This window comes from Xyrauchen texanus, chromosome 28 (genome assembly GCF_025860055.1).
Source record: "Xyrauchen texanus isolate HMW12.3.18 chromosome 28, RBS_HiC_50CHRs, whole genome shotgun sequence".
NCBI classification, from domain to species: Eukaryota; Metazoa; Chordata; class Actinopteri; order Cypriniformes; family Catostomidae; genus Xyrauchen; species Xyrauchen texanus.
In genome coordinates, this window is record NC_068303.1 from 9,719,973 (window position 1) to 9,741,431 (window position 21,459).

Here is a 21,459-nt window from a genome sequence, read left to right on the forward strand (position 1 = left end):
TTCTTGTGCTTTAGACTTTTATTTTGAAAATCAAAATATATACACTTTTACCACGATACATTTGTTTGATAATTTTACATCACAAACCCCTAACTCTAATCATGCTTACGTGTTTAGTACATACGGCTTTCTTGTCTTAATTGATAAAAACATACGAAACAAGAGAGCTAGCTCGAAATTATGGAATGCGTTCAAGGGAATCGACTGCTCAAATCCTGTTCAAAGAATCGACTCCCAAGACTCGACCGCGTCCTTAGCTTTATATGCTTTCAAGGGAGGGCTTGCTGCGATAGCAATGAGGAGCTGCATAGAAAACATCTAAAGAAACTATTTGGCTGAATCCTATATGGTTCAGCCACAATTAACTGGATCAAATTGCCACCCGGTTGAAGGTGAGTTTTGACTGTTTATTTGCAATTTGATGCCCAAAATCAACAGAAGTCAGCGATCGTTGGTTAGCGCGCTAATGCTAGCTGCCGAGTCAGCCGTTTACTACAAGTAGATAAAAGTAGTAACGAACAGATTAATCATTCTAATAATATGTCCGAATTTTATAATATGTCTGTTATTGATGCAAGTTTGTTAGACGGTTTTATTTACACTGTCGTTTCGTTATTTGTGAATTGTCCAGACTCGCGTTATCCTCTCAGATCAAAACCCAGAACAGATACGAACAAACTCCTGTTTTACCGCTCTTTAGATACCGATTCTTATAGTTTCGTCATGGTAAAACAGTGAAAGTGAAGGAAAGGGCAGCATTGATGGGGAGAGTAATCTGTACTGGATTAGGGGTGGATTATGGTTTTTACAAGGACACAGCCCTGTTAAAACGGCCAACAAGTAGTTTAAGTATGATGACTGGTAATACGTCTAGCTGCATATCCACTGCATGATACAATTATTAATGGACACGTGACGTCACAAGTCTGAGTTTATGTGTTTTTACATGCACTGATCCAGGCTGCAGTGACTGTCAGAGTTTGCCCCTTGTGTGGGATCTTTATTTATGGCTTTGCTAAAAGGGTAGTTCACCCAAAAGTGATTTCTCTCATCATTACTCATTCTCATAGACTACTTTTATGTGGGTCTTTTTTTGGAGTTTCAAATGTCTGGCCACCATTCATTTGCATTAAGGACCACCAGAGCTGAAATATTCTTTTAACAATTTTTGTTTGAGCTCTGCAGAAGAAATAAAGTCATATACATCTGGGATGGTATGAATGTTAGTAAATGATAAGAGAATTTTCATGTCATAACCTCAGCAAGGTTTAGTTAAAGATTGGACAAGCCATACGTTTACCTGGTCATTGTGAGGGCAGTCAATTATTTACTACTAAACAGTGTGTTTTGAGTTCATTCACAAATATGCCCTTAAATTAATAGTTCATCCATAAATGATAATTATCTCATCATTCATTCACCCTTATGTGCTCTCAAAATACTAGAAATATTAAGGAATGTGTTGTTGTCAATTCAAACTTGAAGGATGAATTGCTTACTAGTGCTGATATGGGTTAGCAGGGCATGTCTCACAAAGATCCACGTTCGGTTTACCCCTCTTTGCTTTAAATAAACCACACAAACTTGCTACCTCAGCCAAATTAAAGGTGCACTCAGTAATGTTTTCCTCATTAAAAAGTTGCCCCTATAGAAAATATTCTTAATTGTAAAAAAATGTGTTCAACCTTACATGACATGAAGATTCCAGTCATATCAGAAGCCTCATAAAATCTATTTAGTCATGACAAGAGGCATCAAATTTTCCTTGGCATTTTGACACAAGAGTTAGCACATTCACACCTCACCCACCAGGAAGAGAAGAACTTGACATGTAAACTAAAATGGAATCACAATATGAAAGACAAGCAAGTTATTTTGCGAGCTGATCAAAAAAATAGAACGCATTTCTCTACAATCTGCAGCAGCGATAACAAGTGTGTTGTTGATTTGCTTAATGAGGAAGAAAACATTCAAGACACTTTCTCAAACTATTGCAATTCACCCGTTGGACAAGTTGACTGACACTATTATCATGTAGACACAGTCTGAGGGTTTAAAATCACTGTGTAATGCATACACATATTGACTGTTAAAACAAATGTTTCAAATTAAACTAAATTGATTGTATCTCATTTACATGTATATCTACTTATTATACATTTGCTCAAAACCCTGCATGTTACGACTTAAACGTGACAACATCTAAACGCTCCAAGAGCCTGTATAATGCAAGCAATAAAAAACTAATTCCAACAAAACCCATTTTGAGTCTGACCCGTTATAAGCTGTACTGTTGTTAACAATAAAGTATCTATTAACAACTGTTAATGATAGCACAGCAATAATGATATCCAATATTTGGTGAAGAAAACCAATTAAGATCTGAAAAGATGTTTGTTTAAAAATGTTATACAAAAGCAAAGATGCTACAATTAATACACTCACTATCACTTTATTAGGTATACCTGTACACCTATTTTTTCAAACGATTATCTAATCAGCCAATCATGTGACAGCAATGGAATGCATAAAATCATTCAGATACAGGTCAGGAGCTTCGGCTAATGTTCACATCAACCATCAGAATGGGGAAAAACTGTGATCTCAGTGATTTCTACAGTGGCATGATTGTTGGTGCCAGACGGGCTGGTTTGAGGTTTTCTATAACTGCTGATCTCCTGGGACGCACAACAGTCTCTAGAGTTTACTCAGAATGGTGCCAAAAACAAGAAACATCCAGTGAACAGCAGTTCTGTGGATGGAAACACCTTGTTGATGAGAGAGGTCAATGGAAAATTAACAGTGTGTTGAACCTTGAGGTGGGAACCACATCAGTTTCCACTTCTGTCAGCCAAAAGCAGAAAGCTGAAGCTGCAGTAGGCACAGGTTCACCAAAACCAGAACAGTTAAAGATTGAAAAAAACATAGCCTGTTCTGATAAATCACATTTTTTCCCCATTCTAATAGTTGATGTGAAAATTAACTGAAACGCCTGACCTGTATCTGTATGATTATATGCATTGCACTGCTGCCACATGATTGGCTGGGTAGATAATCACATGAATAAGTAGGTGTACCTAATAAAGTGGTTGGTGTGTATATTATAAAATCTTATATAAATAACCTGTGTAAGATTATATGAAAAAGGAACAAATTTAGCAATATGACAGTCCACATAAGATCAGGGAGAACCCATATGAGGAAAAAAAAAGGTTTACGTTTTTAAAGCATTTAATGCAAATGAAATAAACATCCTCACTACTGGTTCAGGAATTTTTCCTTGAGTTACTTCAGAGTATAATGTTGGTGGTCAAAAGACATCCCTAAGTGTTTCCATAATATCCTTAATGATTGTTCATAAACATCCGAAAACTAGGCCTGTTAGTTTAACGTAAACACAAGATCACCTTCGCCACACCTAGTATCTGCTCAATGTGTTGAAAAAATACAAGGATGTGGCTTTTGCTTGCTTGGGGTGGATACATTGTACCATGTGTCAATAATGTGATGCTGTGCACTCTGAACTGCAGCTCACAAAGCAAATCAGATGCATGGAATGACATTTTTTGGATGAATAAATTTATAATCTATTTTTCCTGTTCTTCAGCATTAAATCATGGCAGATGCCAAGCAGCACTCTGACAGGCTCCAGAGGAAGATGTCCACTACAGGGGACAGTTTATACAAGATGCTGGGACTGGAGAAAGGGGCCACAGCAGAGGACATTAAAAGAGCCTACAGGTAGGTTAAACACTGCTGTGACATTCAGTTACGATTCAGCAATATTTCCTCCTTTTGGAATAATATAAAATGGATATTGTATACACGTTTATGGAGATATTCTGGACTGCGTTCATCAATAGCAGGTCAACGGGTCTCACTGTCACCTATGTTGCTATCATACTGTCAATTATTGCACATGGAAGATCTTATTTATTTGATCATAATTGTTATAGTTAGCGCCTTCATGATTTTGATGACATTTTAAAGACCGTTAACTGTTAATGTGTCACAACAACGCAGCATACATACACTCACCTAAAGGATTATTAGGAACACCTGTTCAATTTCTCATTAATGCAATTATCTAATCAACCAGTCACATGGCAGTTGCTTCAATGCATTTAGGGGTGTGGTCCTGGTGAAGACAATCTCCTGAACTCCAAACTGAATGTCAGAATGGGAAAGAAAGGTGATTTAAGCAATTTTGAGCGTGGAATGGTTGTTGGTGCCAGACGGGCCGGTCTGAGTATTTCACAATCTGCTTAGTTACTGGGATTTTCACGCACAACCATTTCTAGGGTTTACAAAGAATGGTGTGACAAGGGAAAAACATCCAGTATGCGGCAGTCCTGTGGGCGAAAATGCCTTGTTGATGCTAGAGGTCAGAGGAGAATGGGCCGACTGATTCAAGCTGATAGAAGAGCAACTTTGCCTGAAATAACCACTCGTTACAACCGTGGTATGCAGCAAAGCATTTGTGAAGCCACAACATGCACAACCTTGAGGCGGATGGGCTACAACAGCAGAAGACCCCACCGGGTACCACTCATCTCCACTACAAATAGGAAAAAGAGGCTACAATTTGCAAGAGCTCACCAAAATTGGACAGTTGAAGACTGGAAAAATGTTGCCTGGTCTGATGAGTCTCGATTTCTGTTGAGACATTCAGATGGTAGAGTCAGAATTTGGCGTAAACAGAATGAGAGCATGGATCCATCATGCCTTGTTACCACTGTGCAGGCTGGTGGTGGTGGTGTAATGGTGTGGGGGATGTTTTCTTGGCACACTTTAGGCCCCTTAGTGCCAATTGGGCATCGTTTAAATGCCACGGCCTACCTGAGCATTGTTTCTGACCATGTCCATCCCTTTATGGCCACCATGTACCCATCCTCTGATGGCTACTTCCAGCAGGATAATGCACCATGTCACAAAGCTCGTATCATTTCAAATTGGTTTCTTGAACATGACAATGAGTTCACTGTACTAAAATGGCCCCCACAGTCACCAGATCTCAACCCAATAGAGCATCTTTGGGATGTGGTGGAACGGGAGCTTCGTGCCCTGGATGTGCATCCCACAAATCTCCATCAAATGCAAGATGCTATCCTATCAATATGGGCCAACATTTCTAAAGAATGCTTTCAGCACCTTGTTGAATCAATGCCACGTAGAATTAAGGCAGTTCTGAAGGCAAAAGGGGGTCAAACACAGTATTAGTATGGTGTTCCTAATAATCCTTTAGGTGAGTGTATGCACAAGCAGGCATTAGGAATTCCTACAGAAGTCAGAAACAAAAGATTTACTTCATACAGTATAAAAGATATTAGACACCACTTAAGTTAAAAAATTTTCCTGTCCTGACTTCACTTTATGATCATATCCTAAACAAAAATATTGCTAACATTTTATACTTTCATCAGCCATTAACAAATATTAGGTCTAAATAATTCTTAACAAATTAGAAGTTCATGAACATTCAAATATGTATGCAAATATATTAAACAAACTTTCCTGACATTCATAACTATTTGAATGTAGATTAAGTTTTAACTATCTGTTAAGCATTGTATAATGCTTGTTACATAAACTACCTTACATGAAGATATCTGTTGTTGCATTCGTATATGCAGTTTTTTGGGGTTTATTTATTGATTTATTTTCTTCCTTTTTCTTCCCAATTTGGCATGCCAAATTCCCAATGCTCTCTAAGTCCTAGTGGTGGCGTAGTGACTCGCCTCAATCCGGGTGGCAGAGGACGAATCTCATTTGCCTCCGCGTCTGAGACCGTCAATCTGCACATCTTATCACGTAGCTTGTTACTGCGGAGACATGGCGCGTGTGGAGGCCCACGCTATTCTCCGCGGCATCTACGCACACTCACCACATGCCCCACCGAGAGCGAGGACCAAATTAATTTAATTTATTTAATTGATCAATTGTCACACATTATACATACATTTTATAGTGACCACGAGGAGGTTACCCCATGTGACTCTACCCTCCCTAGCAACCGGGCCAATTTGGTTGATTAGGAGACCTGGCTAGAGTCACTCAGCACGCCCTGGATTCGAACTCGTGACTCCAGGTGTGGTAGTCAGCGTCTTTACTTGCAGAGCTACCCAGGCCCCCCTGTATATGCTGTTTTGTAACTGTTTTCTTATGTAAACATGTGCTAGATGACCATCTTTGTCGGAAATAATTTTTATGTGCCATTTGATAATTAAAAATGCTGTTTGTCATTTTGACAGATTAAAAACAAGCAAGAAAATCTTCAGGAATGAGAGAAAGCACTCATGGAAAATAGCCATGAGAATACAGCTATTTTAATTCAAAAGTAACTTATACAAGTACTTTTTGAAGTATTTTGCTTATGAGGTTAGATACGTTATTGAGTTCTTATTCTATATTAGTTCATAAGTTTGGTTATCAGATGTCACTTGCACTGGTGAACCCAAATAATTATCCACATTCGCACCCAGAAATTTTAGCTCGAGTGAACCGCTTGCACTGTAGAGCCCTACTTCATCCACCATAATTTTTTTTTTCATGTTTAACTTCAAATAATATCGCACAGGTGTAAAATGGCATGAAATATAATATTTTAAATATTTCCAAATACTTAAAATATGACTCTTTTTTTCAACTTCAGTCTTGGTCCATTTTACATATGTTTGCATATGTTGTGTGAATTTGTGTTGTTCTATTATGTACAGTGCATACATGTAAAATGTGAGGTTTTTTTGTTTTGAACTGCAAATACAGAAGTGCAAAAATGTTTTAGAAGTATAAAATAACCTTTTTTTTTTACATCAGGCATCATACTATGATTTAGATATGATTATTTTGTAATATTTTTTTAACTTTTCATCTTCTATTTATCTTTCATTGTGGCTCTCTTTAAAATTTTGGCCTGTCAAGTGTCCAACAGATCCAATCCATGTTCAATGGTAATTACTTTCTGAATAAAACTATGCCCCATTTTTAAAAATAGACTTTAGAGACAGGCTCGTTTTGTTTATGAGACTCTAATATATAAGATATTATACAGCTTTACAACATGAATGCTGCTCAGATTGCATAGTTTGTTGAAGAACGATGACGAAGGGTAATTCTTTCAGGCGAGATCTCATGTAAACAATGGAGAATATATCAATATTTCTCAGATTTATCACTTTTATGGACAAAAAGTTATATTGGATACTTTTCAAATAACGCTTGTCATGGACAATCGACCCAAGTGTGGCGAACTGGATTCATCTGGCGATCGCGTTTTCATAATATAAAGTTATGAAGTCCCGTTTTAATATTGCATGTTTTCATTTGTACTTCTGACACAAATAACTAAATTGCTGTTTCTGTATTATTGCTATCATGAAACAGAGATCGGATATCAGTGTTGAACCCTTAGACCTTTGACAAGATGTATCATTTGTTAACATTAATTACATTTATAGACTGTAAATTATATATTAAATATAAGCAGAGTGATGTCACTACTGCATGCGGAGGAATTGCGTATCAACAGGTTAATGTTAGAACAAAAGCTTTTGTACCTCTTTGTAAGTTTTTAAAACACATTTCCTGAGCCAAACGGTGATCTGATGACAAAACAAGGTAAATGACAAATATTGGAATTGGCCAATAGTTATTTGTTAAAATCGGTATCATAACAGCCACAACGTTTCATATCGGTGCATCCCTAGTAAATATGCATTTTTTCTTTGTCTTTCTACAAGATGGTGTGTTAGACTTTTGTCAAGACTGAGTTTAAAATACTGTTTTCAAATTTTTGGTCAATAATAATATAGGCCAGTGATCCTCAACTGGTTGCAGGTCTATTCAGACTGGGTCAAGGATAGCAGGGAAAGAACAAGTAATGACACTCCCTTTGAACAAATTTCAGCGGCCGCCCAAGTGATTTTTTGGGCTGCCAAGGCAAATTTATTGATACTCTCACATTCTGCACTTCATATGCACTAAAGCGCCACATGTTTTCGGTGCGATTCAAGCTGGGTTTTCGCTGTCTACGACATTCACTGTCATATTTCTCGTGTCGTGTTGAACAGTCAATTTGCTTGTAATGGTTTTTATTCATTGAGGGAGAAGCTACCAATGACATTACTGTGTTTGATTTTTATTGAGTAGATGAATGATTTCAGTGAAATTCAGTATTTATTGTTAATTGTATTATTTAGTATTAATACGTTTTTTACAGTTATTATGATAATTAACAGCAACAACAACCATAATTCAGCAAATAGGAAGCAGAAATTCAAAGATGTGATTTGAAATATGTAGGTTGTGTGTGTGCAGAAATAAATTACACATGTACACATTTAATCACACATTTACTGTAATTAAAACAAAATTGATCTATTTGCAACATTAACAATCATTTCTGACTTCTACATTCATAATAGTCAAAAACACAGAAGTAGCAGGTGTTAAGAATAAAGTTTAGGTCAAAATCCATTGATATTTGGAGGCACCACATGTGACTTTCAGAAATAAAAGTGAAATTGAAAGATTTGAGCTTCGGCTATGTTGAAATATTTAAACTTGTGCAACTAGAACGTATGCGGACACCCGACTGGATGTGATGTATTCATTCAAAACTATTAGCGCAAATTGAGAAAAAAACACAATGGTTTACAATGGCAATTAATGGCAATACTTTGAGGTTTATCATTTACACCGGTATTATTGCCAAGCCCTGGTTTCCGGAAAGACCTCATTTTGCTTTACCTCATGCTAGATTTGACATGAGATAGCAAATATGAGAATAAATGCAACTTGGACCTAAACTTTGAAGATTAGATCAAGTCTCAAAATAAATATTGAAACTTTTTAAAAACTGGAAGTTTACACTTTTTAATAGTGCTTAAGATTTAAGACACTGAAAATGATATATGTTTTACAGAAAACTGGCTCTGAAATACCATCCAGACAAAAATCCTGACAACCCCGAAGCCTCAGATAAGTTTAAAGAAATTAACAACGCCAACTCAATCCTCACTGATGAGACCAAGCGCAAGATCTACGATGAATATGGTTCCATGGGGCTTTACGTTTCTGAGCAGTTTGGAGAAGAGAGTGTCAAATACTACTTCCTCATGTCAAAGTGGTGGTTCAAGGTGAGCAACTCATTTCCAATTTTACTGTAAGCAGAGCTGTTGTTTCTGTGGTCATTTACTGTCAACTAATAGTCCGTCACTGATGCCAAGCTTTGTTCTCTTTGAGATGCTGCATTCTGAAATTACTTTTCAGAGAATGTGGTCTTTGATCCACCAGGGACCATTTTCTCAAATAGGCTTAATGCAGACGGCAAGACAGCTGAGCATGAGTAAAATGCATCAGCTTGTTTTGATCTACAAAGCTATTAATAAACACTGATGCACATTGTTTTTTTTTAGAAATAATTTCCCTTTTGTTTCAGTATGGAAGCTTTCAAGTTGATACAAAAGCTTCTCAAACTTCGTTGTGTTGCTGATGTACTAGTGACTGACCAACTTGGAGCAAATCATAGCTGGTGGTAGCATCTTGCAAGCTTACTCCATCACCGTTTTGTTAAGCTGCCAATATGGTTTAGGATGTGTCTTTCTAAGAGGGCTGTCTCTGATCTGATGCCTGTGACTTTACCTCAGGCAATGGTTATATGCTGTGGAGTCTTCTCCTGTTGCTGCTGCTGTTGTTGCTGTTGTTTCTGCTGTGGAAAGTGCAAACCACCTGAGGAAGATGAGAACTACCAGTACGTGGACCCAGAAGACCTGGAGGCCCAGATCAAAGCAGAGCAGGATGGAGGAGGTGAGACTTCAGTCAGTTGGAAAGGTGTGTGTGTTTGTGTGTCAATTGGCAGTTTGTTGCTAGCGGTGTGTTGAATATTTATATGCATCCTGTTCAGAAGTCTTTTTTTTGTCGAAACACCTGACGCACAAATAAATGATCTCAATTCATGAATTGAGAGGAAACGTGAATTGAGAGGATTTATTTGTGCGTCAGATGTTTTGACAAAAAAGACTTCCGAACAGGATGCATATGAATAATCAACACTCCACTAGCAACAAACTGCCAGTAACGCACAAACGCACCATTGTCAGAAACATGCGCATGTTGAATTATATGGATTTATTATGAATATATTAACCAAGTTTCTACAACTTAACAGCAAACACTCCAAGCTTGACTGAGCAAGGACATTTTATTTTAAAAATACATCTTATTTCGATTTCTCCATCCTCGTTTCCTTTCCTTACATTCTTTCCTTGCGTCCTAAGAGTGAGGAGCTAGAACGGACAAGGAAAGGAAATGTGGATGCACAATTTTAGAAATGAGAAGCAGACAGCTGAAACAAAAGGTGTTTTTCCACTGCAGGAACTTTTCCTAGTTCTAGAACTATTCTGGGTTAACGTTGTTCTTCCACCACGTAAACTAGTTCAAGGGGAACTCTAAACCTAAACTAAACCAGGAACCTTTATGGTACCTGCTCAAAAGATAGTACTTTTCACACAAAGTGGAACTATTTGGGTTAGAACAGTGAACATTTCTCGTTGGTGAAGAAAAATAAGTCGTCATTCATCAGACAGCTGATATCGGCCATTTTTAAAAGACCGGTTAGTAAGCTTCACTAAAACCTTTGAGTTGTTGCTACCGTAGGTTTATCAAATCGAAATTGTTAGACCGATACTGCTGTGCCGACTTTGCTGAGTATTTATGGACAAGAAAAATTCAGCGTGAGTTTAAGATTCAACTTTATTGTCATTGTGCAGAGTACAGGTACAGAGCCAATGAAATGCAGTTGTTTTCGCATATCCCAACTAAGCTGGGGTCAGAGCGCAGGGTCAGCCATGAAACAGCGCCCCTGGAGCAGATAGGGTCAAGGGCCTTGCTCAAGGGCCCAACAGTGGTATCTTGACGGTGCTGGGGCTTGAACCCCCGACCTTTCGGTCAGTAACCCAGAGCCTTAACCGCTGAGCCACCACTGGAAACGTCGACCAGAATTGAGAAGGTGTACAATAGGGATTTGCACAGATAGTCAACATTCAGTTAACCGTTCGACACGCCAATATTTGAATACCAAAGTCACTATGCGGTTATTCTACATAATAGAGGTCTTCACTGTTGGGTTATCAGGCTGGGTTTGGGCCAATTTTTCACAAATAATATGAGTTAGGGGCTGTTCAAACATGTGTTTGTGTGCATCTGCGCTGTTTTTCTATATACTGTTAACATACGCTTGACGGACATCTTAACCATTGTGCTGAATCTCACCGTTGTTTCTCTCAGTATCTTGCGCAGGATCTACACATTTTTAGACAACAAGTTAAAAAAACGTAAATTTTTATCAACACGTCTCGAAACACCTGCACTGTGTTTCATTCGCTGTGCGTTCTAAAGATGTTCAGGTTGCATAGAGGACTGTTACACCATTAAACGTGATTCCAGGTTGTTTTTCACCAAGCAAAGTTTCAGCGCTTGATAAACGGTAAGATGTGTTCTTTTCCTTTTTGCTTTGTTGTGCATATTTATGTGCAAAAGTTTGAAAAGTTCAATGCTATTTTATTTAAAACCATTTAAAAATAAAAGAGCCCCAAACAGGCAGTTTAACTGCAGCAGTGTGACTCCACACACAAGACAACACTTGCATTCGCTACCTGCCTGGACAGAGTGACATGCAGTGACAGTTTGATTGTTTTTGTTTTACTTAAATGTGAGATTTTGTCATTTGAGGGTCTATGTATTGTGCTATCTATACTCAGCTCACTGTGCACTTTATTTGCTGCTATTTTGAGTAGTTTTTGAAAATGTTCCATTGCTTAAACATTCTTTATTTCCACATCACGACTCCCATAGAAAAATAAATTAACCGTTCATGAAATCTTGCTTTTAACCAAATGTTAAAAACAGTAACCATGCACATCCCTATTGTACAAAAATACTCAGCCGTCTTATTGTCAAGTTGGGCTTTGAAATAAAGAAAATTAACAAGACTACAAAAAAATTAAGATTATATAATCACGTTTTATGTTTATAGTGTATGTATATCGTTTGTGTATGTAGTTCACTCGTTCTGCTGTTGAGTACATTAAACGTGTGCTTTTCTGCACTGCATTAATTGTACAGTTGTTTGCACCTTACTGTACTATGCAAAATGCAGAAATAAAGAATTCAAAGTTATGTGAACTTTGAAAAATTTGTTGTTTTTACATACTGTCTATTATACATATCACAGCATTGATTTAATTGCTAGTTGAAATCGGTGTTTGAAAACTCAAAACTTAATAGTTCCAAGTAGCATTGTTTATTGGAAGCGCAAGTATAATCATGTAAAGGCATGAAAGGTAACAAACAAAATGCAGTTGATGACAAATTAAGGTAGCTTTAAAGCATCTCCTATTTTCTGCGCTTGCTCTCCTGTTTTTTTCCATCTCGTCTTCTAAATACAAGTTCATCTTGCCCAATTGAAATTTTAAATAACAAAACGGGACAGTAATAAAAATTAAAAACAGCCATCCATTATAGTTGTTTTGAAGTCTGCTCTGCTGTTGTCTGATTAAGTTCAGGCGTCGCCGTTATATCAGCGTCACATACTTGCGTCAAAGCTTGTTTAAATTCTTGCTTTCTGTGTCCTTGTTGGAAAAAACATTAGAATTGATCAGAACTGGTTTAGTTCCACAACAAACTGGTTTTATGCTGCCTTCACCTGCTATAGGAATTATTGAAAATAGAGTTTCCCAATCGAAAGTTGCACATGAACGGCCCCTCAAGTCGTAATTATGTCTGGAAAACTTTTTTGAAAAAATTTTGATACCCGAGTTTCCGAGATGGGAGGAGTCGTAAACTTCCAACATTGTGGAGGAGAATATGGTTTCTGGAGTGAATGACAAGTTTTATTCATTTTTCTAAAAACAGCTAAATGTTAACGCTTGCAGTTTTGGTCATATTAATTTATGTATATCAGCAACAATTTGATGCATTTTGAAAATCTTTACACCATAAGAAACGGTGCTTAAAATTTATTGAAGTTGTCTGAAAGGAATAATACAAAAAATTAAACATGTGAAAATTTGCTGTGTAATGTGGAACTAATGCTTTCTTCATGTTCTTTCGAAATTATCCTACTTCCCATTTTCGAAGTGGCAATTACGAGTATGTTGCATTCAAGTGCTTTGCTGTCGGAAAGAACAGGAAACACAACAATGCCAGGTTTATTCATACATATGTTTTGAGGAACTTTTATTTTGACAGCATAATGCATATTACTCAGTTAGCCTATTTAATTTTTTTTATTTGTCCTTTCAGACAACTTCAACAAATTTTGAGCACCATATACTGTAATGTTTATTCATTTTAAAAGGAGAGGCTTGCTGTGTTTCTCAGTGTGAAAAACTAATCATACAAAAGCATCAGCTGCAATGGAGGAGGTTTCTGATTGTCTGGGCTGAGACACGTGACCTGGCTCAGGTGGCAGATACAGCATGATTAAATTCAATTTACACAGATCAAGGAAAAAGACCAAACACAAAGCTATTTATATCTCAGATGTTGCCTATTTAAATACTAGTGTTTTTTTGGTTTGCCCTCTAAGGATTGTTTATTAGTGGTGTTTGCTAAGGCAAGCGTAACTGTTTCTATTGCTCATATGAAGGCGTGATCAGTGCAGTTTTGATGAGTGAAATGTGCTTTCCTCATATTGTGTAGTCCATTGAATACATATTTTTTCATATTCCGAGGGAAGATTGTGTGTTATAATTTAAAATTGAAAAATCGGTCACCCATCATCTTCAAATGTTTCCTTACATTCTATATTAAAGAGTCTTGGTTTGTATTGTGGTCTAGTTTATAGATTACTTGAAGATGTACACGTTTGTCTTTAACTTTAATACTGAATAGAGTGACAGGACTCATTTCACTTGTGTTCAAGAGGCTTGTATATCAGTCAACTAAGAACATTGTCTTCTTTTATATTATTTATAGTGTGCAAGCACAAGTTGTTTGGTCAATTCAATATATCATATATTGAGTGTAAATTTAGCATGAGCATATTTATAATATTCAGGTTGAGTAGAAATACAGGTACATTACAGGTTTAAGCCTGAAATCTTTAGGGAACCTTTCGGTTATTTTGAAGATATAAGGTTCATGTAAAGTTCAAGTTAAAATTACCTGCACATATTCCAACTTTAGCATTTGAACATGCCATCTTTATATTAATATCTTCGTAAAAGAACATAAAAAACATCTTATGAACATATCTTTTTGTTGCACACATACCAAAATAAATCAGACAAATATTGACTTTAATGTGTAGTAAATGTGAACTAAGTGACTTTAAATGATGATAAATGGTTGGAGTGCCCCTCAATTTTGTAGGTATAAACTGCCAGTTTATTTTGGTCTCATAATTGACCATCTCCTTTTACCCAACAGGTGAAACAATAATTATTGTCCAGCCTACACCTAGTCCTGGTCCTGAAATCTTCACTGAAACTTTACCGGATTCAAAATGACTTGTAAGACTCTGAATATTCATTAACCACATGAGTCATTCCATTGTTAATGCCCTACGCCTACCATAAGCTTATAAAGAAACTGCGTTTGTCCATTAATAACTTCATTCGTTGGCTTGCACTAACATTTGGATTATTGCAAAGCATTCTTTATTTGTCTCATAAAAGGCTTTAAGTTTCAGTCATTGGAACTGGGTTTCAGACTTTATTAAACATTGTTAAATTGCACTGCATACACAACCTTTAGATGGCTTTACTGGGGCTTATTAAACAGTGCGTTCACAGCCTGTTATGTAAGTAGATCAAATATTTTCCCTATATACGAAATCTATGCAATTAAAGACCATGCAATGAACTAAAACCTAAAGCCAATTACCACCATTATGTACATGGGAACCCTAAGATCAACTGAGTTATGTTTGCTACTTTGCTATTGTAGGACTATGCATGCATTTTAAGTTTTGCATGTGCGTGCTCTGGATGCCCTTGCTTTGCATTTTAAAGCCAAGCCTTTTTTCCAACAAGCACTTAGGACTTTCTGTAGGTTTTCAGAGTTGGATCCAGGAATTGTAAACACAATTCCTCACCCTTTAGTTCATGAGTTGGGAAATTATTAATATGATCTATGATTAGAATATCAAGGCATATAGTGCTGTTTTAAAGGTATAGTTCACCCAAAAATGAAAATGCTCTTATCATTTACCTTACTTATCCTATTACCATCCCAGATGTCCCAGACTTTCTTCTGCTGAACACCCAAAGATTTTTAGAAGAATATCTCAGCTCTGTAGGTCGTCCATTCCATGCAAGTGAATGGTGGCCAGAACTTTGAAGCTCCATTAAAATCCAAGATATGGATTTAACCACTGGAGTTGTGTGGATTACTTTTATGATGCCTTTACATGCTTTTTGGACCTTCAAAGTTCTTGCCACCATTCACTTGCATTGTATGGACCTACAGAGCTGAGAAAATCTTTGTGTTCAGCAGAAGAAAGTCATACCTCTGGGATGACATGAGGGTGAGTAAATGAGAGAATTTAAATTTAGCGTGACCTATCCTTTTAAGTATTTCAGAACAGTCTCTTTATAATTTCCTTCTTGTCATCATGCATTTGTTGTAGGCTAGCTCTTTTTAACATTTGGGTGATTCTTTAATTAGGGGAACATTTCTGTCCCCTAGGCTGAATTTACAGGGGGAAAAATGTGTTTTAGTAAAGCAATCATTCTGGGTTAAAGTGATATTATTATAGCTTTAAACTTTTCTATTGTGTCTCTTTAATGACCTTTTCCTGAATTTTAAGTGTTAGTTACATTTGTGAAGTTCTCTCAGTCCCCCCACATAATCTTTTTAACTGCATCTCTATAGTACATTTGTAAGTTAAAATCAGGAAAATTCATTTTCATAAGAGCATAAAAATGATAAGTTATATTTGACATGTACAATACTTATTTATTTTATTTTTTGCATTACAAAGTATAGCTGTTGCTTTCAAGTAGTCAAAGTTTCCTTTTAATTGAAGAATCACCTGATTATGAACTAGCATCATAGTTAATCTCAAATTCTTTTTTTTTTAATGTAAGTTTTTGGTAAATTCACTTTTGGATTTTAAGAGGATTTAAGGCCAGTGAGTTCAAGGGTGAGTCAGCAGGAAATTAGATTTCTATTGGCGAGTTTGCGTCAGTGTCAAGCAGAGCTGTCAAAGGAGGTGAATCTCATTGATAGAGACGTAATCAACACAAAGCTTCTCTCACAGAGGCACCGCTGGCCTGTCACCACTGCCATCTGCTCAGCAATGTGATATTTATTTCACCTCACACCTCTGTACATTGTCTGTTTTACATACCTAATATTGTGTCACTTCATCATGCATTGAAGTTTTCGCTTCTTCTTTACACTATTATATTCTTGCTCTTGTAAGGTTTTGCAGATTTATTTATTTATTTATTTAATAAGTTGATAGGAAAACTGAATTGTAATTGAACTGATTCATAAGTTTTCACCCTTTGCTTTACATGGATGGTGTCTATTAGTTGGATATGGATTTGGAAGAGCTGCATCAAGGAAGGGAGGTACATTCCTTAGATCAGATCTGTTTTTCCTGGGAACCGATCTGACTGTACATGCTTTACTAAAGGGCTTGGCAACCGGTTGTTATTCATGTTCATGTAAAACAAAGGCCGTGTCCAAATGTAAGGTTTTTCCGGTTAAAAACCCCCCCAAAAAATTAGACATAAGTGTAAACCTCATCCACACCGGAACGCAACTTTCTGCAACGGAAAATGGTTACTTTTGAAAATGCTTCTAGTGTGGATGTGGCCCAAAGGAATTGTTAAGGAATTGGAACTTTTTTAAAGAATCGGAACCAGAATCGTTAACTTTCTCCTGTTTCTATCCCTATTCACTATAGAGAACAGAGCTGGCCTAGTGTTAAATAATAGAGATGTGTAGCACTTGTTAGAAAGTCCCCCATGCACTCTTTCCAATAAACGTTAATGTTCTGTACCTCTGCCTGTCTAGTCCTCAAAGACTGATAAGTTTATGCAGGCAAATATGGAGGCAAATAGAGTGTGTTTATCTGCATGAACCCATGACTCGCTTGATTTCCTTTCACTTTATAGTAATGGTAGGCCGATACACCAAGGGATATTTGTCCATTTTGAGATCAGCATTTGTTGGTAACCCTGCTAGCTTGGCAAACTAAAGGTGCTGTCACATTTACTTTTGCACAGGGATGTCCCGTGGACAAAATAGTAATCTCAGTGGTTATTCGTGCAATCAGGAATTTTGCATGATGGGCATCTTGTGAAGAAGTTTCTAACCCAGATTTCACACGGAGTTTAAGTTTTGGGAACTTCGCCACCCAAATTCACATTGTTTACTTATGTTGTTTGAAAGTGAACTCCATGAGGGCTGTGCAGCATACAAAAAAAGCTGTTTTTGCAGGTTTCATACATGCTTCACATCTGCCGACGCCTTCTTTGCCAGCTAAATGTTGTCGTACAAAGGCAAATTTGACCACACCTTAAAAGTGGAAGTAGTAATTCCACTGTTAAGTTTCAAAATCTACCAGCAGTCTTGTTAATGGACAATGCATATTTTGTGTTTGTAGATATTTTTTTAGTTTATTTTGAGAAAATATTGTGTGAAATATGTTTTTATTGGGGCTGCCAATTTAATTATTTAATTTGATTAATTATTCTAACGCATAACAATATAACACAATTAACTCTGCAGCACCAGCCACAGAAAGTGAGACGCACAGGAAGCATTTGAACTATTTTTAAAAGCATTTATGATGCTAAAAACCAGAAAGACACTTCAAAAGCATCTATCTTATGCATGTATACATAGACCAACAATTAAAAATAGCACAAACGGAATGAAATAACGCATCCTGTGAGAACAGGACACATTGGCGAACTCAATTGCCCATTTGAAAAACTCAAATTGGTCGACCACTATTTAGTTTTGCTAAAGCATTTAAAGACATAGTTTTGGTTTGTAATTCTGTCCATTTTGTTATTATTATTTGTGTACTTCTAGGCTCAAATGTCCCTATTTTGGTCCAGCCCACATCCACCGTCAACACCTCAGAGTCCATGCATTTTGCAGCCGGCCAGCCCATGTACACCACCCAGAAATGAGCCACCTGTCTGGTTCCAGTTCCAGTCATCATTGAGGGGACCCTGCTGATGGACTCAGAAGACTTAGTGTGCCGACTGCAGGGCATCTAGGCACAAGGACATCTAAACTGTGCCACTGCACCATAACCTAACCCTGACCCACTGGAAACAAGTGGCAGTTTGCCAAAAGACAGGGAAGCCTCTGCCAAGCTCACTTTAACTGTGGCTCCATTGGTGTGTATGTCTGTCTGTAACCATCCATTGATTATATCTCAAATTAATATAGCAGTGAGACTGATGTCATTAGGCTGTACTCCAGAAAGGAGGGGGTTTTACTTTAGGGTGGTTTTCTTTCTGGTTCTGACTGTTTTTTTTATTTTATTTTGTGCTTTGGAGTCGTTCTGTGGTAGAAGCATGGATATGAGTGGAATGATCAAATGAGCGCATGCAAAGCAATAACGGCATGCCTCGACTATAATGCATTGGAACATACGTGCACAGCTCATCCCTCTTTTGCTTCCTAAAGTTGTAATTTACTTAAAAATGAAAATTCATTTTCCAAACCCATATTAGTTTTTCTAGTGTGAAGCACAAAAGGAGAGGTTAGGCAGAATGTTAGCCTTAGTCACAATTGATTTTCATTGCATCAGTATAATGAAAGGTTACTGAGGCTAACATATTGCTTAACATCTCCTTTTGTATTCCAAAGAAAGACAGACAGTCATATGTATTTGGAACAACCTGATGGTTGAGTTAATGATGACAGAATTTTCATTTTTTTGGTGATCTATTCCTTTAATCAAAAAGGGAAGGAGCCACAACTTGGCACCTTTTTTCAGTTGGCTTCTATAGACGGTTGTATTTTCCGTTCTGTGGATATCTCAGGCATGCAGTCACCCGTTACATGCATTTGCATTCTTATTATATTCCATTTAATTTCAGTTGAATCAATCCATCTTGCGCAAATGACAAGACTCAAGACCAAAGCCAAGACTATCGCCTCAACCATAATGCAGACATGCCGTGCTTGGTATGCAGAGCCATGTGCAATGGTCAAATATTTCCCTAAAATCATAACACTTGAAATTGCTGTTGAAAGATGATTTTATGCACTTTTGTCCACTACCTTCATAGGAGGCTTCAAATCAGCAATGCAAATCTAATGGCTTAGCCCTTACAGCTACTTATCAATTGTGAAAGGCTAGAATATCTGTAAATGTGATTTGTAATTTATCAAAACAGGATCAACCCTTGTTTTGGTAAATTCTATGCCAAATCTTTGTGCTATAAGGATATATGATGACAAAACGCAAATATTTTTAAAGATCTTATTTATTTTTAATATATCAATATTGAGAACATGTATGACTTGTTCTGACTGAAGTGATGCACTGTGTAAACATGATATTACAAAATATTGATCTGCAAGAACCTCATCATTTTAGCAATAAGGAAATGCCCATCATGCTAAATGTGAAGGACTCAACACTAGTCAGGTTACTGTGAGAAGTCCTTAAGCCAGTATGTTAGATAAAATGCCAAATGTTGTTTTCCCTTAGATATTTCAATGGCAATAACATATACTTGCCTCTGCAATGGATTGTAGATCTTTTCGTTTCAGTGGAATTTCAAGTAGTGTTTGGTCATCTGTCTTTTCTGGTTGTCATTTTTTGGGGCATTTTCCTATAGCCAAGACGTTTTCTTTCATTCAGTAAAAATGGGTATTGCCTCCATTGAATAAAATGGATTGACTTAAAACATGCCAAAAGATTTGGATATGAACACGGAAATTTATTACAAAGCTGTTGGATATTATATGTTTCCAAACCACTTGATTTTATTATTTTTAAAATGATGCATTTCCATGCTCACAGGATCAATGAACCTCATAAACAAGGCCCATTTCTACAATCAATGTTGTTGTTTTTAACATGCATATTACATTTTTTGCACTTATTTATGGTAATAATGGTAAAATATTTTAAAGCATTTCAGAGGTGTTTAACCTGTGCACAAATTAGGTTTTGTGATGTTATTGAACTGTTTATGATAAACTGTCTGCTGATAAGGGGGAACAACTGAGCCTAAAGTTTCCGCTGGCCAGAATCGACCTGTATGTGGCAAAGAACATCACCACAGACCAGCATGCCGTGTCCTGAGAACTTTCACAATTCTGTTCCATCGTTACTTTCCTCCTGTTTTTACTCAACATGGTTTGTTATGCATCACATGTTTCATTGTCTCTTTATATTATTCAGTCTGAATTAATAAAAAAAAAATAATTGGGATTTGTAAAAAACTGTATTTGAGTGAACGTTATTGTGATTTTGATGTTTGCTTGTATTGTACAGCATTTTGAGCTTGATGGTGAAATTTCGTGTCCTCCAGGGTTTTAGTAAAGGTTTCAATTAGGGCTGGGAAACCGTTAAAAAAAAAAAAAAATATATATATATATATATATATATATATATATATATAATATATATATATATTTTTTTTTTTTTTTAACGGTTTCCAACTTATGTAGTAGTTTCCTGGAAATGTATATATATATATATACATTTCCAGGAAACTGCACATCCTATCACAGAAACTCATTGTGTGGAGTAGTGCTCGCATATTCATTATGCGCAATGCATGTCTCAGGCATAAAAAACACAGGAGTGGATTTACTGTAAGGAGAGTGGTGACTTCACTTGCAAGTGGTGAGACAGGTGTGGGAGAGAGAGATGGGCAAGCTGACATATCTCCTCACATCGCCCGAAAACGTTCACTCTCATCTGAATCATGTATCAAGAGCGAAATTATCTTGCCAATAAAGCTTGAATTAAATTGAATCTGCCCATTTGATCCTACCTTTAAAAAGTCCAAAGGGAAATGGCAGAAGATATTGCCCAACTTTTAGTTACAAATATACATTGATTTTATGGTACGTAAACATAGTTTTATCAAAGATGTATACTTGTAAAAATGTGTCAACTCTATTCTAAAATGAATAAACATTTTAAAATGTATATATCTAAATAATACAAAATAATTTCTTGCATATTCTTTGAGACAAAGTATAAAGTAAATATATTTTGAATTATATTTTAATGTACCATGATTATCGTTTTTAATTATTTCTTTTTTTTAATTATTATTCACAGCACTAGTTAATGAGCAAACTATTAAGCATGACCACTTTTTAACTAGTTAAAACTAGTTGAGAACCACAGTAAATCAGAATAGAGAGTCGGCACTAATGATCAACCTGGGACTAGTTCTTTTTCACCACTAACACCAGTATAGGCGATGTCACTGTACAAAAGAAAATGACTAGGAT

General features: G+C 36.6%; 1 protein-coding gene across 3 annotated transcripts; it reads left to right on the forward strand.

Moving 5' to 3' along the window:
• Nucleotides 1-241: 241 nt before the first annotated feature.
• Nucleotides 242-20,535, forward strand: dnajc5ga (DnaJ (Hsp40) homolog, subfamily C, member 5 gamma a). Of its 3 annotated transcripts, XM_052095397.1 has the most exons (7): nucleotides 242-392; nucleotides 3,608-3,741; nucleotides 8,924-9,137; nucleotides 9,648-9,807; nucleotides 14,431-14,513; nucleotides 16,542-16,580; nucleotides 18,055-20,535. In XM_052095397.1, the coding sequence occupies exons 2-5, from the start codon at nucleotides 3,617-3,619 to the stop codon at nucleotides 14,508-14,510; spliced, it is 579 nt and encodes a 192-aa protein (XP_051951357.1). In that variant the 5' UTR covers nucleotides 242-392; nucleotides 3,608-3,616; the 3' UTR covers nucleotides 14,511-14,513; nucleotides 16,542-16,580; nucleotides 18,055-20,535. The 3 variants fall into 3 exon arrangements, with proteins under 3 accessions (XP_051951357.1, XP_051951358.1, XP_051951355.1); XM_052095398.1 differs by lacking the exon at nucleotides 16,542-16,580; XM_052095395.1 differs by lacking the exons at nucleotides 14,431-14,513; nucleotides 16,542-16,580 and having other exon boundaries at nucleotides 18,055-20,534.
• The last annotated feature ends 924 nt before the right edge of the window (nucleotides 20,536-21,459 follow it).